This window comes from Scardinius erythrophthalmus (assembly GCF_964197995.2).
Source record: "Scardinius erythrophthalmus genome assembly, chromosome: 9".
Classification (NCBI taxonomy): domain Eukaryota; kingdom Metazoa; phylum Chordata; class Actinopteri; order Cypriniformes; family Leuciscidae; genus Scardinius; species Scardinius erythrophthalmus.
This window is the reverse complement of record NC_138229.1, coordinates 407,501-430,000: the sequence shown is the minus strand read 5'-3', so window position 1 is coordinate 430,000 and position 22,500 is coordinate 407,501. Positions and strand designations below refer to the sequence as shown.

The 22,500-nt window shown below is 44.5% G+C and overlaps 1 protein-coding gene across 3 annotated transcripts in view; it reads right to left on the bottom strand.

The window, feature by feature from the left end:
* LOC308696583 (GRAM domain-containing protein 2A) overlaps window positions 1-22,500 on the bottom strand; it is a 34,274-nt gene that overhangs the window by 3,904 nt on the left and 7,870 nt on the right. The window contains exons 5-14 of one of the 3 annotated variants that reach the window (XR_014030835.1): window positions 22,484-22,500; window positions 17,477-17,575; window positions 16,797-16,862; window positions 16,662-16,712; window positions 16,038-16,119; window positions 15,801-15,857; window positions 15,494-15,557; window positions 12,794-12,901; window positions 11,529-12,654; window positions 9,960-11,367 (exon numbers count right to left, since the gene is read on the bottom strand). The exon at window positions 22,484-22,500 is cut by the window's right edge and continues 87 nt beyond it. Coding sequence is in view for 2 of the 3 variants with exons in the window: in XM_081375402.1 (XP_081231528.1) it covers window positions 12,597-12,654; window positions 12,794-12,901; window positions 15,494-15,557; window positions 15,801-15,857; window positions 16,038-16,119; window positions 16,662-16,712; window positions 16,797-16,862; window positions 17,477-17,575; window positions 22,484-22,500 (602 nt within the window). In the remaining variant the exon portion in view is untranslated. Of the gene's footprint in view, window positions 1-9,959; window positions 12,655-12,793; window positions 12,902-15,493; window positions 15,558-15,800; window positions 15,858-16,037; window positions 16,120-16,661; window positions 16,713-16,796; window positions 16,863-17,476; window positions 17,576-22,483 lie in introns of those variants that run through there. The other 2 variants (XM_081375402.1, XM_081375403.1) reach the window with 2 other exon arrangements.

Here is a 22,500-nt window from a genome sequence, read left to right as displayed (position 1 = left end):
AAAAAGATGCATTGGGATTGGCATTTAAAGACATTGTAAATTCAATTGGAGTTAGACAACACGTGTCAGGACCTACTCATCGTCGTAATCATACTCTAGATCTAATATTATCACACGGAATAGATGTGGATGCCGTTGAAATTCTGCAGCAGAGCGATGACATCTCAGATCATTATCTAGTCTCGTGTAATTTGCATTTAGCCAAGGCTGCAAAGCCGACTCCGTGTTACAAATATGTGAGACCTATCACTTCTGCTACTAAAGATTGCTTTATTAATAATCTTCCTAATCAGTTTCATCATCTCAGCATCTCAGATAGCTTAGAAGAACTAGATATTACTACAGAAACGTTTAACTCTCTCTTTTCCAGCCACTCGCGTAGCTACGGGTGGGCCTGGGTGGGCCTGGGCCCACCCAACTGTCAGTCAGGCCCATCTAGTCACTCAGTGGCCTCACAAGGTAGCCTAGGAAATTATGTTGCGATTATAACAATTTTGACCTATAAAAATAAATCTTAATGTTTCTTGATTCTTGTTTGGTTGTCATGGTGATGACGAAATGCCCGCGTAGCGCATTTCGGAGTCAGACTCAGATGATTGCGAACAGCCCATCCCCCCTTCACAACGACGAGCACATTTCACAGAGGGACACTGAAGTTTAGCTAAGTAACGTTATGTTAAACTAAAATGAAAACAGTGCAACAAGTTTGTGTCAAAAAGACCACGGCCACCACAGGAGGAAGATAATGCAGATGTTCAGGAGAATTGACTGAATCGTTGGACTATAACGAAATCATTGCAGTGTTCAACTCTTAAGGGGGTCGCACACTGGACGCGCAGCGCCGCGTCTAGGACAACTCTCACCTGAAAATCCGATAATGTCAGCAATTTTCATTCAAGCAGCTGATTTCTGTACATGAATATAAAACTAAACGTATATTGCAGCCCAGGGTGAAGTCAGATTCATTAACTACGATTTGAGACAAATAAATGTAAATTTAATATAAAACTATGTAAATAGCGCTCTGTGACGCGGCAAGATTTTGAACAAGGTCCTGAGCCGTTGCTGGGCGCAGCGGACAGACGCCGCCGGTGTGTGTAGTGTACACTACACTCAGAGAATAATGTGTTCGAATTTAAAACTGTGTGCGACCCCCAGCCCCGTCGTCTCCTGTTATAAGCTAGTCATCAAAAGTAAGCCAATCTACGTTTATGTAGTTGCCTAGTCAATGTTGTTTATATAACGTGGTTTATGTGGCCGCTGAGCCAGACTATGACCAAGCACTGTTTTTGGTTTTTGGTTTTTACACACTGTCCACTACTGTCCTGCTGATTTGATGATGTTGATTCGCATCTGTCAGATGCGCGCGTGTGTGTGTGTGTGTGTGGTGTGGCCTGGCCGCGCGCAGTGGAAATGCTGTTCTTATCGTTCTGTTCTTTATTAACACTGCTTATGATGACATACATGCTTGTGCTCTGATTAAACTGTGGTGTATTCAAGCAGGTGTAGTTGTGTTGGCCTATTTTGATAACAGATGCATGTTAGGCTGTGCCCACCTGATTTTCTCTGGGCCCACCCACATTGTGATTCCTGGCTACGCTACTGTTTCCAGCACTTTAGACACAGTTGCTCCGTTGCGCTTAAAGAAGATTAAAGAAAATAGTCCAACGCCGTGGTACAACGAGCACACTCGGGCCCTTAAGAGAGCAGCCAGAGAGATGGAGCGCAACTGGAAGAAAACAAAACTAGAGGTATTTCGCATTTCATGGAAAGAGAGCTCAATTACTTACAGAGAGGCTTTAAAAGCTGCTAGATCTGCTTATTTTTCAACCCTATTAGAAGAAAATAAACATAATCCTAGGTATTTATTTGAAACGGTGGCTAAACTAACGAAAAATAAAGCTTCAAGCACCGAAGTTTCCAAGCAACACAGCAGTAATGACTTTATGAACTTCTTCACTTATAAGATTGATAATATCAGGGACAAAATTATAACTATGCAGCCGTCTACTACAGTATCGCATCAGGCAGAGCATTGTAGTCTCCCTGAGGAAAGATGTGATTCATTCGTTGCTATAGAAGAGGAAGAATTTACTAAACTCATTAAATCATCTAAATCGACAACATGTATGTTAGACCCTATACCGACTAAGCTACTGAAAGAGATGCTTCCAGAGGTCATAGATCCTCTTCTTAATATCATTAATTCGTCTTTGTCTCTAGGATACGTACCAAAAAACTTTAAGCTGGCTATGATTAAACCGCTTGTTAAAAAAACGCAACTTGATCCTTCAGAATTAGTCAATTACAGGCCGATCTCGAATCTACCTTTTCTGTCAAAGATATTAGAAAAGGCAGTATCCTCACAACTGTGTTCCTTTCTTGAAAGAAATGATATCTGCGAGGATTTCCAGTCCGGATTTAGACCGTACCATAGTACCGAGACAGCTCTCGTTAGAGTCACAAATGATTTGCTCTTATCATCCGATCGTGGTTGTATCTCTCTATTAGTGTTACTCGATCTTAGCGCTGCATTTGACACCATCGACCACAACACTCTTTTAAATAGATTAGAACATTATGTTGGCATTAGTGGAATTGCACTAGCATGGTTTAAATCACACTTATCTGACCGTTATCAGTTTGTAGCAGTAAATGATGAGATGTCTCATCGATCACAAGTTCAGTATGGCGTACCACAAGGCTCAGTACTAGGACCACTGCTGTTCACTCTGTACATGCTACCCTCACACACACACACACACACACACACACACACACACACACACACTGTACATGCTACCCTTAGGAGATATCATTAGGAAACATGGCATTAGCTTTCACTGTTATGCTGACGATACTCAGCTCTATATTTCTTCAAAACCTAACGAAACTTATCAATTCACAAAATTGACGGAATGCATAGCGGATATAAAAAATTGGATGACTTGTAATTTCCTACTTCTAAATTCTGAAAAAACAGAGTTTCTAATTATTGGACAAAAAACTTCCTCACGTAATAATCTAGAATACTGTCTAACTCTTGATGGCTGCTCTGTTAAGTCTTCGTCGTCGGTTAGGAACCTGGGTGTGTGTGTGTGTGTGTGTGTGTGTGTGTGTGTGTGTGTGTGTGTGCTCTTTGATACCAATCTTTCATTTGAAAGTCACGTGTCTAGTATTTGTAAAACTGCATTTTTCCATCTTAAAAATATATCTAAATTACGTCATATGCTCTCATTGACAAATGCGGAACAATTAGTTCATGCGTTCATGAGCTCAAGGCTAGATTACTGTAATGCTCTACTGGGTGGTTGCCCTGCACGCTTAATAAACAAACTACAGCTGGTCCAAAACGCAGCAGCTCGAGTTCTTACCAGAGCCAGGAAGTATGACCATATTAGCCCAGTTCTGTCAAAACTGCACTGGCTCCCTATTAAACATCGCATAAATTTTAAAATATTGCTGATTACTTACAAAGCACTGAATGGTTTAGCTCCGCAGTACTTGAGCGAGCTCTTAACGCATTATAGTCCGTCACGTCTATTGCGATCTCAAAATTCCGGCCAGTTGATTATACCTAGAATATCTAAATCCACTGCTGGCGGTAGATCCTTCTCCTATTTAGCACCAAAACTCTGGAACAGTCTTCCTACCATTGTCCGGGAAGCAGACACACTCTGTCAGTTCAAAGCCAGATTAAAGACACATCTCTTTGACCTAGCTTTCACATAATACATTATAGACTTCTATAATTTAATGTTAGGCTGCATAGATTAGGTCAGCCGGAACAGGGAACACTTCCTAAAAATCCTGATGTACTCGTTACATCATGAGAAGAATGGCATCTACGCTAATTTTAGTGTCTGTGTTTATCCCGAGGTTTTTCCTGCAGCCTGCCGGATCCAGGCCGTATCCAGATCTGACGAAGGACCTTCGCCTGGACCGATGACAACGCAGTGCTGAAGTGCCAACTAGTCTCTCCCTATGGAGGATCCCACTACCACTCTACAGATAAGGCGTTGTCGGGAAAATTCGTTTCGCGTTCCTACCCCAAAGCAACAAATAAAATTCCTTATCAAAATTTATAAGGAAAACAAGTATTTTGTTTAGGCTTGGCTTGTAGGGATTTCCAAACCTGCGTATATTCAAACGCACGTAACTATAGAACCCATTCTAAATGCGCATGTGACCGCCATCAGCGTTTCTCACAGGTTCGCGTTTAAAGTCTGTGTAGAGAGAATGGTGTCGTCTTAGCGGCCCCTAATTTAATAACAAATGATCATTGCGACGGAACCAAATCAATTAAAACTAACTTTAGATGGAAAATAACTTAACTCTGCTGTAAAGCCGAAACAATCTCTGTTACCTTAAATTATACACTTATCTCTGTAAAGCTGCTTTGAGACAATCTACATTGTTAAAAGCGCTATATAAATGAAGATGACTTGACTTGACTCCACTGCACTGTACACACACTCCACTGCACTGTACACACACACACTGCACTGTACACACACTCCACTGCACTGTACACACACTCCACTCCACTGCACTGTACACACACACACTGCACTGTACACACACTCCACTGCACTGTACACACACTCCACTGCACTGTACACACACTCCACTGCACTGTACACACACTCCACTGCACTGTACACACACACTCTACTGTACACACACTCCACTGCACTGTACACACACTCCACTCCACTGCACTGTACACACACACACTGCACTGTACACACACTCCACTGCACTGTACACACACTCCACTGCACTGTACACACACTCCACTGCACTGTACACACACTCCACTGCACTGTACACACACTCCACTGCACTGTACACACACTCCACTGCACTGTACACACACACACTGCACTGTACACACACTCCACTGCACTGTACACACACACACACTCCACTGCACTGTACACACACACACTGCACTGTACACACACTCCACTGCACTGTACACACACTCCACTGCACTGTACACACACTCCACTGCACTGTACACACACACACTGCACTGTACACACACTCCACTGCACTGTACACACACTCCACTGCACTGTACACACACACACTGCACTGTACACACACTCCACTGCACTGTACACACACTCCACTGCACTGTACACACACACACACTGCACTGTACACACACTCCACTGCACTGTACACACACTCCACTGCACTGTACACACACACACTGCACTGTACACACACTCCACTGCACTGTACACACACTCCACTGCACTGTACACACACTCCACTCCACTGCACTGTACACACACTCCACTGCACTGTACACACACTCCACTCCACTGCACTGTACACACACACACTGCACTGTACACACACTCCACTGCACTGTACACACACTCCACTGCACTGTACACACACTCCACTGCACTGTACACACACACACTGCACTGTACACACACTCCACTGCACTGTACACACACTCCACTGCACTGCACACACACACACACTGCACTGTACACACACTCCACTGCACTGCACACACACTCCACTGCACTGCACTGTACACACACTCCACTGCACTGTACACACACTCCACTGCACTGTACACACACTCCACTCCACTGCACTGTACACACACTCCACTGCACTGTACACACACTCCACTGCACTGTACACACACTCCACTCCACTGCACTGTACACACACTCCACTGCACTGTACACACACTCCACTGCACTGTACACACACTCCACTGCACTGTACACACACTCCACTGCACTGTACACACACTCCACTGCACTGTACACACACTCCACTGCACTGCACTGTACACACACTCCACTGCACTGTACACACACTCCACTGCACTGCACACACACTCCACTGCACTGTACACACACTCCACTCCACTGCACTGTACACACACTCCACTGCACTGCACACACACTCCACTGCACTGTACACACACTCCACTGCACTGTACACACACTCCACTGCACTGTACACACACTCCACTCCACTGCACTGTACACACACTCCACTGCACTGTACACACACTCCACTGCACTGTACACACACTCCACTGCACTGCACACACACTCCACTGCACTGCACTGTACACACACTCCACTGCACTGTACACACACTCCACTGCACTGTACACACACTCCACTGCACTGCACTGTACACACACTCCACTGCACTGTACACACACTCCACTGCACTGCACACACACTCCACTGCACTGCACTGTACACACACACACACTGCACTGCACACACACTCCACTGCACTGCACTGTACACACACTCCACTGCACTGTACACACACTCCACTGCACTGTACACACACTCCACTCCACTGCACTGTACACACACTCCACTGCACTGTACACACACTCCACTGCACTGTACACACACTCCACTCCACTGCACTGTACACACACTCCACTGCACTGTACACACACTCCACTGCACTGTACACACACTCCACTGCACTGTACACACACTCCACTCCACTGCACTGTACACACACTCCACTGCACTGTACACACACTCCACTGCACTGTACACACACTCCACTGCACTGTACACACACTCCACTGCACTGTACACACACACACTCCACTGCACACACACTCCACTGCACTGCACACACACTCCACTGCACACACACACTCCACTGCACTGTACACACACACACTGCACTGTACACACACTCCACTGCACTGCACACACACTCCACTGCACTGTACACACACACTGCACTGTACACACACTCCACTGCACTGTACACACACTCCACTGCACTGCACACACACTCCACTGCACTGCACACACACTCCACTGCACTGTACACACACTCCACTGCACTGCACACACACTCCACTGCACTGTACACACACTCCACTGCACTGCACACACACTCCACTGCACTGCACACACACTCCACTGCACTGTACACACACTCCACTCCACTGCACTGTACACACACTCCACTGCACTGCACACACACTCCACTGCACTGTACACACACTCCACTGCACTGTACACACACTCCACTGCACTGCACACACACTCCACTGCACTGCACACACACTCCACTGCACTGCACACACACTCCACTGCACTGTACACACACTCCACTGCACTGCACACACACTCCACTGCACTGTACACACACTCCACTGCACTGCACACACACTCCACTGCACTGTACACACACTCCACTGCACTGCACTGTACACACACTCCACTCCACTGCACTGTACACACACTCCACTGCACTGCACTGTACACACACTCCACTGCACTGCACACACACTCCACTGCACTGTACACACACTCCACTGCACTGCACACCAGACATGGGGACTTGTGACTTGGTGACTTGGACTCGAGTCGACTCGAGTCGCTATTTTTATGACTTGTGACTTGACTTGACAAAAAATAAAATACTTGAGACTTGACTCGGACTTGGAAGTTAAAGACTCGGGACTTGACTTGACTTGAGACACGATGACTTGAATGACTTGAGTGTTAATCACATCATGTTTTCAAGTTTGAATATAAAATATATAAATTATTTTAAAAAATAAAGTTGATTACCCAGCTGGAGCGCAGGCTGAGAATAGCGTTGTCATGACTGGATCACGACACTATCATCAGTCGCGCCCTCTCGTACCTCGCACACCACGCCCACTCAGATCAGATATCACATCAACATGTCAGCCGGAGGGGTACTGACTCCGAGGGTCATCGCTTTCGGCTTCAAGAATTATTCACAAGATGGCAAAAGATGAACAGCGCTTTGCAAGACATGCAACATTAACATCGCGGATAGCCAGACAGAGCTGCCAACTCACGCATTCACCGTGAGACACACGCGACACTTTTCACATGCTCTCACGTCGCCACACGTTCATTTTCTCACGCACAGAAAAATCGCGACGCAAGAGGAGGTTACATATGATATAAAAAAAATCTCAGCTCTCAGATTATGTCACTTTTATTACGAAATTCAAACAATAAATACCGTTTTGGCGCTTGTAAATGTGACGCGACAGATCCCTAGCGGCAGGTGAACCGATCATCTCTAAAAATAAACACGAATGAACAATGTTGAAAGATACAGTAGGCCTACAACTTACCGAAATGTATATTCCTCATACATAATATCGACCAGTAGCGTAGCCAGGAATCACAATGTGGGTGGGCCCAGAGAAAATCAGGTGGGCACAGCCTAAAATGCATCTGTTATCAAAATAGGCCAACACAACTACACCTGCTTGAATACACCACAGTTTAATCAGAGCACAAGCATGTATGTCATCATAAGCAGTGTTAATAAAGAACATAACGATAAGAACAGCATTTCCACTGCGCGCGGCCAGGCCACACCACACACACACGCGCATCTGACAGATGCGAAACAACATCATCAAATCAGCAGGACAGTAGTGGACAGTGTGTAAAAACCAAAAACAATGCTTGGTCATAGTCTGGCTCAGCGGCCACACAAACCACGTTATATAAACAACATTGACTAGGCAACTACATAAACGTAGATTGGCTTACTTTTGATGACTAGCTTATAACAGGAGACGACGGGGCTGGGGGTCGCACACAGTTTTAAATTCGAACACATTATTCTCTGAGTGTAGTGTACACTACACACACCGGCGGCGTCTGTCCGCTGCGCCCAGCAACGGCTCAGGACCTTGTTCAAAATCTTGCCGCGTCACAGAGCGCTATTTACATAGTTTTATATTAAATTTACATTTATTTGTCTCAAATCGTAGTTAATGAATCTGACTTCACCCTGGGCTGCAATATACGTTTAGTTTTATATTCATGTACAGAAATCAGCTGCTTGAATGAAAATTGCTGACATTATCGGATTTTCAGGTGAGAGTTGTCCTAGACGCGGCGCTGCGCGTCCAGTGTGCGACCCCCTTAAGAGTTGAACACTGCAATGATTTCGTTATAGTCCAACGATTCAGTCAATTCTCCTGAACATCTGCATTATCTTCCTCCTGTGGTGGCCGTGGTCTTTTTGACACAAACTTGTTGCTCTGTTTCATTTTAGTTTAACATAACGTTACTTAGCTAAACTTCAGTGTCCCTCTGTGAAATGTGCTCGTCGTTGTGAAGGGGGGATGGGCTGTTCGCAATCATCTGAGTCTGACTCCGAAATGCGCTACGCGGGCATTTCGTCATCACCATGACAACCAAACAAGAATCAAGAAACATTAAGATTTATTTTTATAGGTATTATAATCGCAACATAATTTCCGAGGCTACCTTGTGAGGCCACTGAGTGACTAGATGGGCCTGACTGACAGGTGGGTGGGCCCAGGCCCACCCAGGCCCACCCGTAGCTACGCGAGTGATATCGACCAATCAATCAAACAAATGGTTTAATAAAACAGCTGGAGAACAATTATGTCACATAACATTTACCCCAGGAAAGCCATTTGATGACCATAATATGGCTATAGCACGTTAGTTGGCTAGAAAAAAGTATTTTGCTAAATATGTGTACTATTACATATTTATTATATTTTTACTTATCATTAAATAAAGTTGTTATTATAATAAAAAACGCATTATCTCTCTCTGTATATTTACAGCATTAGGTGAGTTGTTTTTTTCTTGAGAAAAATTAATGCCTATCTTGTGTAGCCTACCTAATATTTATCCAAATGAGTCAATATTAAATCAGATTACAATAATTGAATTGAAATAATAAAAAAGCGTAGCTTACCAGAAATTGTACCATGTAAACATTGTAACATGTTGTCACTAAACCGAATACAATTCAGTTTAGTTACTAAAATGTTTTGACAATCACAATACACTTATTGTAAACACAGTTTACATACAACATTAAACTTTGTTACATTTTAAACACTGTTGGCAGAAGTGAAAAATAAATAATTTTATGAAGTAACAATTTTGTTTGATTCCATGATGTATTTTACTGAACATGAGTATTTACAATGCAACTCCAAATTATTGTAATTTATTGACAGTTACCCATATCTGGTCTTTACACTTTATTAAGATCAGATTCTGCAGGTAAAATTACAATAATAATGTGACTTGACTTGGACTTGACTTGACCTACTACAGGACTTGACTTGACTTGACTTGACTTGACATAGCCTGTGACTTGACTTGACTTGACTTGACATAGCCTGTGACTTGACTTGACTTGACTTGCCCAAGAAAAAAATACTTGGGACTTACTTGAGACTTGAAGGTTAAGACTTGAGACTTACTTGAGACTTGCACATGTGTGACTTGGTCCCATCTCTGCTGCACACACACTCCACTGCACTGCACACACACTCCACTGCACTGTACACACACTCCACTGCACTGCACACACACTCCACTGCACTGTACACACACTCCACTCCACTGCACTGCACACACACTCCACTGCACTGTACACACACTCCACTGCACTGTACACACACTCCACTGCACTGCACACACACTCCACTGCACTGTACACACACTCCACTGCACTGCACTGTACACACACTCCACTCCACTGCACTGTACACACACTCCACTCCACTGCACTGTACACACACTCCACTGCACTGCACACACACTCCACTGCACTGTACACACACTCCACTGCACTGCACACACACTCCACTGCACTGCACACACACTCCACTGCACTGCACACACACTCCACTGCACTGTACACACACTCCACTCCACTGCACTGCACACACACTCCACTGCACTGTACACACACTCCACTGCACTGTACACACACTCCACTGCACTGTACACACACTCCACTGCACTGTACACACACTCCACTGCACTGTACACACACTCCACTGCACTGTACACACACTCCACTGCACTGTACACACACTCCACTGCACTGTACACACACTCCACTCCACTGCACTGTACACACACTCCACTGCACTGCACACACACTCCACTGCACTGCACACACACTCCACTGCACTGTACACACACTCCACTCCACTGCACTGTACACACACTCCACTGCACTGCACACACACTCCACTGCACTGTACACACACTCCACTGCACTGTACACACACTCCACTCCACTGCACTGCACACACACTCCACTGCACTGCACACACACTCCACTGCACACACACACTCCACTGCACTGCACACTCCACTCCACTGCACTGTACACACACTCCACTGCACTGCACACACACTCCACTGCACTGTACACACACTCCACTGCACTGCACACACACTCCACTGCACTGCACACACACTCCACTGCACTGTACACACACTCCACTGCACTGCACACACACTCCACTGCACTGTACACACACTCCACTCCACTGCACTGTACACACACTCCACTCCACTGCACTGTACACACACACACTGCACTGTACACACACTCCACTGCACTGTACACACACTCCACTGCACTGTACACACACTCCACTGCACTGTACACACACACACTCCACTGCACTGTACACACACTCCACTCCACTGCACTGTACACACACACACTGCACTGTACACACACTCCACTGCACTGTACACACACTCCACTGCACTGTACACACACTCCACTGCACTGTACACACACTCCACTGCACTGTACACACACTCCACTCCACTGCACTGCACACACACTCCACTGCACTGTACACACACACACTGCACTGTACACACACTCCACTGCACTGTACACACACTCCACTGCACTGTACACACACTCCACTGCACTGTACACACACTCCACTGCACTGTACACACACTCCACTGCACTGTACACACACTCCACTCCACTGCACTGCACACACACTCCACTGCACTGCACACACACTCCACTGCACTGTACACACACTCCACTCCACTGCACTGTACACACACTCCACTGCACTGCACACACACTCCACTGCACTGTACACACACTCCACTGCACTGTACACACACTCCACTCCACTGCACTGCACACACACACACACTGCACTGCACACACACTCCACTGCACTGCACACTCCACTCCACTGCACTGTACACACACTCCACTGCACTGTACACACACTCCACTCCACTGCACTGCACACACACTCCACTGCACTGCACACACACTCCACTGCACTGTACACACACTCCACTCCACTGCACTGTACACACACTCCACTGCACTGCACACACACTCCACTGCACTGTACACACACTCCACTGCACTGCACACACACTCCACTGCACTGCACACACACTCCACTGCACACACACACTCCACTGCACTGTACACACACACACTGCACTGTACACACACTCCACTGTACACACACAGCACTCTCTCGCTGTACGACAGCTGCACAGTGTCTATATGTGATGTGTACGGATGCACATGTTCTGTCTTTCTTTTGAGTTTCTCTGTCTATCATTTTTCTCAGATTTTTCAGGCTCGAATCTTCAGGTGTCCGACACTCTTACCTCTCGAAAACAGCACATAGTTTCCCATGAAGAATAGTTGCATGAGTTTTACATTCACTATAGAAATAAAGGCTCTTTACTGGTATTGCTGGTTTCATGAAGAACCGTGAACTTCTACGGTATTAAAATGATCTTCAGTATTAGAGAAACCGGTTCTGATCGGTGAGAGGTTCTGTGGGGAAGCAGACGCGCTTCTTCAATGGCGTGTGAAAAACACTGTTTATGTGTAAGAGTGTAGAGACCGAAACCGAGTGATCGGCCAATCAGATTACAGGACTGGAGATTATTGATTATCACTGAGATGAACTCACACTTTCTGTTGTGTGAACTCCAGCAGAGATCCCAGAATGCTCAGCTGCTCCTCCAGCGCCGCGATCCTCAGCCCGATGTAACCCGACGACAGCAGAAGAAGAAGCGCTCTACACACACACACACACACACACACACACACACACACACACACACACACAGCAGTAGACACGGTTATCAGATGTTTATCAGCTCTTAACACACACACACACAGCAGTACAGACACGATTATCAGATGTTTATCAGCTCTTAACATACACACACACACACACACACACACGGTTATCAGATGTTTATCAGCTCTTAACACACACACACACACACACACACACACACACACACACACAATGCTGAAATATGCTGTCGCCTCAGGTTATGATTATCAAACCTCAAATACACTTTAAACATTTAATAAACTGGACGTTTGAACCTTCAGAAATAATAATGTTTTCATAATTTAGAGCATATTTCTGTGAGCTGAGCTTCAGCTGGTTATGGAAACACACACACACACACACGTTTGGGGTCAGTCAAAACAAAAAAACACTTTTGTTGATCAAGGACACATTAAAATGATCAAAAGTGACAGTAAAGACATTTATAATGTTACAAAAGATGTCAAATAAATGCTGTTCTTTTGAACTTTCTATTCATCAAAGAATCCTGAAAAATAAAATGTATCAGTTTCCGAAAAAATACGAACTGTTTTCAACACATTCATTTAGTTCATGTTAGTTAATACATTTCACGAGTTCACATCTACATATAATTAATACAATAAGTTTATGCGTATTTGGTGTGCTGTCCGGGGGGAGGGCTCCGAGCTCGGAGTTAGGCCCGAACCCAAAGTACGCCCCCCAGTTGGTAAGAGTAGATGGAACTGGAAGTGAGGAGATGGGGTGGAGGAGGGATGCTGACAAACTTTCAATGAACAGAGACAGGTCTGCTGTGAATTTATACTCTGTCATTGAGTTGATTACTGATTAATTAACAGCTGTGCATGATTTGGTTAATTATCTGAACCTGCTCCTCCCGAACTTTGTTAAATAAAACCTCATTAATTACTGTTAACTAATGTAAAGTGTTACTGTAATCTGCTTTCTTCTCACAGTCACTTTAATGTGATGAGATTGAGTTTTGGGGCCAAACATGATGAAATATCCCAGACAGCAACATAGTGTCGGCACCCATCCGGCACACATCTGGCTCAGATTTGGCACAGATCCGGCTCAGATCAGGCACACATCCGGCTCAGATCAGGCACACATCTGGCACAGATCCGGCTCAGATCAGGCACAGATCCGGCTCAGATCAGGCACACATCTGGCACACATCCGGCTCAGATTTGGCACAGATCCGGCTCAGATCAGGCACACATCCGGCTCAGATCAGGCACACATCTGGCACAGATCCGGCTCAGATCCGGCTCAGATCAGGCACAGATCCGGCACAGATCCGGCTAAGATCCGGCACACACCCGACACACATCCGGCTCAGATACGGCACACATCCGGCTCAGATCCGGCACACATCCGACTCAGATCCGGCACACATCCGGCTCAGATCAGGCACACATCCGGCTCAGATCAGGCACACATCCGGCTCAGATCAGGCACACATCCGGCTCAGATCAGGCACACATCCGGCTCAGATCAGGCACACATCTGGCACAGATCCGGCTCAGATCCGGCTCAGATCAGGCACACATCCGGCTCAGATCAGGCACACATCTGGCACAGATCCGGCTCAGATCAGGCACACATCCGGCTCAGATCAGGCACACATCTGGCACAGATCCGGCTCAGATCAGGCAAAGATCCGGCACAGATCCGGCTAAGATCCGGCACACACCCGACACACATCCGACTCAGATCCGGCACACATCCGGCTCAGATCCGGCATACATCCGGCACACATCCGGCTCAGATCTGGCATACATCTGGCACACATCCGGCTCAGATCCGGCATACATCTGGTACACATCTGGTACACATCCGGCACACATCCGGCTCAGATCCGGCACACATGGATTCCACACGTACCGGATCTTGGCCGGATCTGGGCCGACACTCTGTGCGTTCTGGCCTTTGGTCGCTTCTGTTTCTGTGTTTCTAATTCTGAATCTCGCACTGAATGATGGGTAATATGATTGCTTGATTCACTCATAAATCTTGGGTTATTTTTTCTACCCTAATCCTGGGTTGAGCCTTTTGGGTTATTTTGTTGGGTTATTTTTTCAGTATTAGGGTAGTTTAGTGTTCCCCGGCTCCTGGGTCAGACGTAACCCAGGGATTGAGTTATTTATCGCGGGCTTTTTGCGCCCTCTACAGGAGAGAGCAGTGCAGCTTGTCAAGATGGGGGCGTTCTTCGGTAAAATATAGGTTTGTGTTGTTAAATATGTTCTCATAACTGTGCAATAATAGTTTATGGACAGTTTATGGTCTGTGGTCAGTTTATATACTATACTGTCAAATATGATTAAAAATAAAGGAATTATCATGCACGCGAGTGGTTGTACAGAGAATTTAAAAAGATTTTTAGTTAACCCATAGACATTAGTTCATGTATGAAGGGGAAAAAAAGAACGAAGAAGCTAGTATTATAGTGAAAATAAATCAACTATGAAGGGTTAAATCAACAACCCAATTTGCTGGGTAAAATGATCCCAACATGTGTTCTGTCCTATACTGGGCTGTACTCACAGGATCAGATAGAAGAGGAGGAGCTTGTTGAGTCTCTGCGTGTCATTGGACGATCGGACCTTCTCTGTTACCATGGAAACCCAGGAAAGCGCTGGTTAGAGAACACATCATCACTGGCAGCAGACATGCATGACTGACAGGTGTGTGTGTGTGTGTGTGTGGTGTGTGTGTGTGTGTGTGTGTGTGTGTGTGTGTGTGTGTGTGTGTGTGTGTGTGTGTGTGTGTGTGAGAGAAAGTGTGTGTGAGTGTGAGTGTGTGTGTGTGTGTGTGTGTGTGTGTGTGTGTGTGTGTGTGTGTGAAGGTTCACCTGTGGTGTGTTGCTCTGGTGTGTATCGGCTGGAGTTGTGTGTTGTCGAGCTGGATGCTGTGAACAGGAATCAGTTTACAGTCTTGATTCTTCATAGAACAATCCACTGATTAACTCACAGAATTCTTATATAAACTGCTTTTATATATATCAGTAAAGGAGTTCAGCCAGATGTATGCTGACGTGCCGCTCGTGAACACGTGTTACAGAAACACACACGACTTCAGTCAGACTCACTTTGAGAGTCGGTGAGAGTCGGTTCGTTCAGAGGAATCGTTTGATTTGCTGGATTCTCCTCTAGACTCGAATGGCTGGAGATCTATCAGAGGATACGACACAAACTACTGTTTATTGCATTTTTTAAATGTCATGTGTGTTATCATAATGGTGTTTAGTGTGTGTGTGTGTGTGTGTGTGTGTGTGTGTGTGTGTGTGTGTGTGTGTGTGTGTGTGTGACACTGTGCAGCTTCTATATATTAGTATTAACTTTCTTGTGGAAAATCCGCATGTGATTAGCTTTGACTGATCATGTGACTCTAATCTCCGCTGTGATTGGTGGTTATCAGTGTATTAAAATAGTACAAAACAGATATTAGTGCTTCAATGGTAGATATAATAGATACAGTATAACCTTCAATTATATCAGATAGTGAAATCTTTTTTTACAGTAAATGTAAGTTAAGTCTGTAAAACCTAAAACGTACCGTATTTTTTACGGTAAATTTCTGGCAACCACATCTGACAATTTTTTTACCGTAAGTTTAACAGATTTTTTTTACAGTGTTATTAAAACAGGGTAATAGACATGAGCAGAAAGAAGTCGTTCAGATGATTCCTTCTAAAGCATCGGTTCACTCTTACTCTGTCGAAGTCCATGTCAGGAGTGTGTTCAGAGGATCTGCTGATGATCTGCTGAGAGCAAACACACACACAGCGAGTGAACGTCACAGTGAACACACGACCCTAAAGCTCATGACGAGCGGCAGAAGCTCAAACCTGCGGACAGAGCGACTGCAGCAGCTGGAAGCACGACTCCCGGTTCCTCAGCGAGCCGAACAGGAACTGAAACACAAGCGGGAACGTCAGAGCGTGAGACTTTCGATTCTGCAAAGAATCCTGTTATCTATCTATCAAAGATAACTGTGTTCAACACTGGTAATGATCATAAATGTTTCTTGATCATCCAATCATCATATTAGAGTGATTTCTGAAGGATCATGTGACACTGAAGACTGGAGTAATGATGCTGAACATTCAGCTTTGATCACAGGAATAAATTACACTTTACTGTATATTCACATAGAAAACAGTTATTTTAAATTGTCATAATCAAAGCCGTGTGTCTAATCAAGTTGTGTCCAAGTTTGAAGTTAATATCACAAAACTGAGCCGCTAAAAAGTGTTGTTCAATGTCGGCTGTTTTTTGAGAGATTCATCCTTTGAACGCCTCGAGGATAAACTGCAGACGTCCGTCAGTCGCTGCGATCGCCTCCGGCTTTAGACTTGCTCAGAACATTTAATGTGATATTATTGCTCTCCTGCACTGACAGCATTATATGAGGACTGAGCTGACGATGACATCACGGTTTCTCCAGAGCGGCGATATATATATACATGAACTAAACTTTTTTACAACGAAAATATAAATAAAGTATAAATAGAGGATGGATCTGCACCTTGTGTCCGTCGTCGGTGATGACGGCGACCGCGTTGGGAACGATCTTAGCGGTGTGTTTCTTCTTTATACTCAGAACGCTGGAGACGTGGATCATCACCTACAGAAACACACACACACTCATCATCCCAACACACACTGAACCTTCTCTCAACACCCAACACACACACACTCATCATCCCAACACACACTGAACGTTCTCTCAACACCCAACACACACTGAACGTTCTCTCAACACCCAACACACACACACTCATCATCCCAACACACACTGAACGTTCTCTCAACACCCAACACACACACACTCATCATCCCAACACACACTGAATGTTCTCTCAACGTCATGAACCAACGTTCAATTCAATTCAATTCAATTCAATTCAACACAATGTGCATGGGATAGCCAACTCGTTCTTCCAGTAACGGTAACAGAACGTGTTCGTCTGACGTTTTTTAAATGTACCGTAAGAATTCTCATGTATTACAGTTTTTCTCGATTGCTTAAACACTATAACCAGGCTTTTGAACTAAAATTTCAAAACCATAACGCCATTTATCAAAAAGCACACCCATTTCACTAAACTATAAACACTATTCCCTGTTTTGACACATGAGTCAGATTCGTTGAACTGTCACTGTACAACTCTACACACAAATCCCTTCATTTCTCATTGCTTAGAACATGTTGTCCTTTAGAAAGCACTAGCATTCAATATTGTTCACTCAAGTCAGCACAGCTTCAGCTCACTTAGCACACAATTACCCCGGTGGAAACACTAAGAGTCAAAATTTAACACACATCAATCAGATCCTTCAATAGATATATAAAAGGGCCCAAATCAGTTTATTGCGTTTTGGAACAATGGATCCAGAAAGACATGAAGGAAGAGGGATAAGAATGAGGAGGAGGAGGAGGAGGAAGGGCAAGGACAAGAAGACAAGCAGTCTCAGATGAAATTCAAGCCACTCTAGTTGCCCATGTCTTTATCAATGGTATGACTATGAGGGAGGCTCGGCTACGAGTAAGGCCAAATTTGAGTCGCTTTACCGTCGCCTCGAGAACCTTCAGGGAGGAGTGGTGGCAAACACAATTCTATCACTGAATAAGAGACAAACATTTCCAATAGTCTTTGATGAGGTGTATTTTCTTGCAAGAAAAGGCCAGCAGTCGCACAGTCACACAGAGTCGCTGTAGTGTAAGTTTAAAGTGGAGTGTGACAGTGAAGGGAGGGTATCCTTTCTCCTTTATAGTCTTGACTCCCAGAAAGTTATCTTTCTAGGCAAATTGTGGTATTTCAACCATATGTGGAACATTCTTAGACGTGTTCATCATATTGTATCCTTGAGTGGAGACCCTCCTGTTTCGTCCCAACACTCTTTACCATTCCAATACAATTCCATATTAGAATATGGTTTGTGTGTGCTCTTTTACTGTCATATGATGGTCACACACATCTTACTGTAAGTAAATATAAAAAAAAAAATTAGAGAGAGTAAAAAAAAAGAGTAAAACAGAAAAAAAAAATGTGTGTGTGTGTGTTTTCTGTGTATGAATAAAAATGTGCCAATGTATCCACTGGTTGTGTCTTTTGTGTTCATCATGTGAAAAGGTTTGTGATGGGGGGACCACAAGCAACATAACTTACCAGTTTTGGAAATGTTGTTTTGAATTTATTGCATCAGTGTGTTAGACTATGTTGTAGTGTGTGTGATTTTGATGGCTTGTGTGTCCTGTCTGAGGGCAAAGTTTGGTTTTTCAGCAAGAGTGAATGGTTTTGAGTGTAGAGCTTCATTTTGACCTGAGAATAGGATGTTTGGCGAATTGGGTGAGACGTTATGGATTTGTGTTTATAGTTTTGAGAATACGAGGCATAGTTTAAAAAAATGTGTTTAAGCAATCGAGAAAAACTGTAATATCTTTTGTATTGTCAATGTGTGAACAGCTTCGAGCGAAACTTAAAGCTGCAGTGTTTAATATTAAGGAGGATCTGTTGGCAGAAATGCAATATAATATTCATCTCTGTGTTTTCAGTGGTGTAGGAAGATCTTACATAATCAAGCGTTATGTGTTTATTAGCTTAGAATGAGCATTTCTCTCTACACACACCGCGGGTCCGCTTACATCCACATGGTTCTACGGTGGCCATGAATGGAAAAACGCGTTTCGTCACTATGTTGTTCTTCGTGTAAAGAAGCGAACTAAAGTCAGCGAAACAAAACATTGACACAATGATGAACAAGTCACAATAATATTCACAATAACATTGTTTTACTGAATAATCAAGTAAACATAATTTCTTAATTGATCTTTGTAAAGAAACCTCATTGTTTAACAGCTACTCTCTGCGGTCTCAGACGATGACATCACTTCCTGTCGGCCACCGTAACTTCTGTTGGGTGCAGTTCACAAACTCATCACTAGATGCGCTAAAACTTACACACTGCACCTTTAAACAACGAAGCCTTCCTGACTTCCCGGATTGTTTATGAATGAAAGCCGGCAGACTGAGGTTTATGTGAAGGACCCGGGACGTTTTTACTGGGAAAATCGAAAGGATTCAAAATCAAAATCTCTTCTGTTCAATGACACGAAACGAATGATAATAATGAGAGAGCCGTTCGAGAGAACGAAAGAGCATGTGCAATGCAAAGAAAAGAGATGAATTCAAACTATAGTCTCATATATTCAGATCTATATAGTCTATAGTCTCAAATATACGTTATAATCAATTTGTCATAACAGTGTAATTATGAGGTCATCAGTCGACATGTTGCAGATCTGTATGATCAGATGCTTTCTCATTTTTGCTGTGTTTATGTCGTTATTGAGAGGAAAGAGCAGCACATATTCACATATTCATCTAAACGTCTCTCAGCAGCGAGGACGGTTAACAGTATAACGCTAAAGTCATACTAAAGTTCATAAAGTGAAGAACGAACAAGCCCTTCTCTGTGAGGAGATCAGGCATTGAATCGCGTTCAGAGTGATTCTGCAGTACACCGAGCGGCCACCGGTGGCGCTATAACAAGGGTTTATGAATTATACATACAGCCCCTTTAACATTCGCATTACCAAGAAAAATGCTTATGAAAAAAATGACTTAAACTGGACGTTTCAGAAAACATTAAGAAATAGGGCCCTATCCCGCTCCCAGCGCAATAGAGTTCGTACAGCGACGCATGTGTCATTCCTGTTCTGCACCCGACGCACAGCGGACTCTTCCCTCCACAGACGCACGTCGGTAAATTAGGGAATGAACTTGCGCTCCCGGGGGCGGTTCAGCGAAAAGAGGAGGCGTGTTCCGGCGCAAACGTTTCCTGGTGCTATTTTGCAGTTTCAGAAAACAATTCCGCCACTGACCAGGAGAAACCTAGTCTAAAGTCAGCGGCGCGTTGCACATGTTATTCAGAGGCTATTTTAAGAGCGCATGCTTGGCCATAATGTAGCGTGAGCACAACACACACACACTTTGCTTCTCTCATCTACACAGTTCTCATTTTAGAAAACCATACATTATTACAAGGAACAATATTCCACACGAGGGAAATCATTGTGGTGTCCATGAAGATGTGTAAAAATAGGCATAGATCTAGCTTACACATTTACCCAAATTCGCCTTTGGCTAAGCCACACCCTAGAATGTAGATTGACCAATCACAGCGCAGCCAAGAACGAGCTCCCACAGAAGTCCGACACTTTTTCACAGCGCTCCATTGAGTTTAACACAGGCGTCTCATATTTTTGGTCTCGGCAGGCTATTACCGTCGTAGTTTTATCAGAAATATGGTTAAACGTTGTGCCTGGGGCATTTGTAACACAGATACGCGTTTCCCAGAGAGGCTGGAGGGGGGTGTCCATTTTTTTCCCTTCACAAAACCGAAGTCAAATCCTGACGTCCTCACAGTCAGCTAAACCCCTCAACAAGCACACTTTTGTGTGCTCTAAGGTAAATTTGGCTTTTAACCTTACTGTGAATTATACTAGTTAGACAGTTTTATGCTGTTTTAGGTTTCGGTTCTCTACCCTAATTAATGAAGAAACAAGGTGCTAGCAAGCAAGCTTAGCGATAGTTTAGTTATCAAGTAAGTCAGGATTGTATGTTTTGACTAGCGACTGGATGTTAGCCAACTTTGTTATTCAAGATACAAACACCTAACGTTAATGTTACAGACACGCTGTTGTGGTAGTTTTGAAGGTGACTAACGTTACCGCCACCGTGTTGCCACAGTCCAACAATATGAGGTTGTCGGACGTAGCAACAGTAACTGAGGGGGGCGGGGCTTAGCCAAAGGTGAATTATCATCTGTTTAAGCGAAGCTAATCTGGGTGTGTTTCTCCGTCCCCAATGTCACTTCTCTGTGTTTTACGGCCCTGGCGAGAGCGTCGGTCTCCTCGGCTGTGAACCGCTCCTGGCAAATCCGCCGTTATAATAGCAATCCGCCATGGAACAAGCACGCCTGCTCTTAAAGGGAATGTGAGATGACGCTCTGATTGGTTTATTTCACGTTACGCCCAAACCACACCTATGAGCAATGAAGCGACTTCAGACCAACACATTTTAGATTTGCGTCGGAGAGTCATTTATCCCGCCGGTGTAATAGCAACAGCGCCGAGACCCGCCCACAAAGTTTCAGCGTTTCGCGCTTGATACTTGCTTTTCAGATCGCTAAAATGGGGCTCATAATGTTTTCATAACATTCCTAGAATATGTTTTTGTTTGCCTAAGGTTTCTGTCTTGTACACTGTTATCAGCCGGATCTCATGAATGTGCGTATCTATGTATTTATCGTGCAATTTATACGCAAAAAAGAGTTTTTACGTGCATATAATACACACTTTATAATGCTAGAATCCACTCCACTAACCCACGGCGTTTACAGTGCATCATACGCACGCGAAAACTCTTTTTTGCGTATAAATTGCACGATAAATAAAGTGTGTGCTATAGATGCGCGTTCTCGTGAGACGGTGTTAACTGTTCTTCATCCGCGTTTGGCAGACTCTCACCTTGGTGTCCTTGAGCA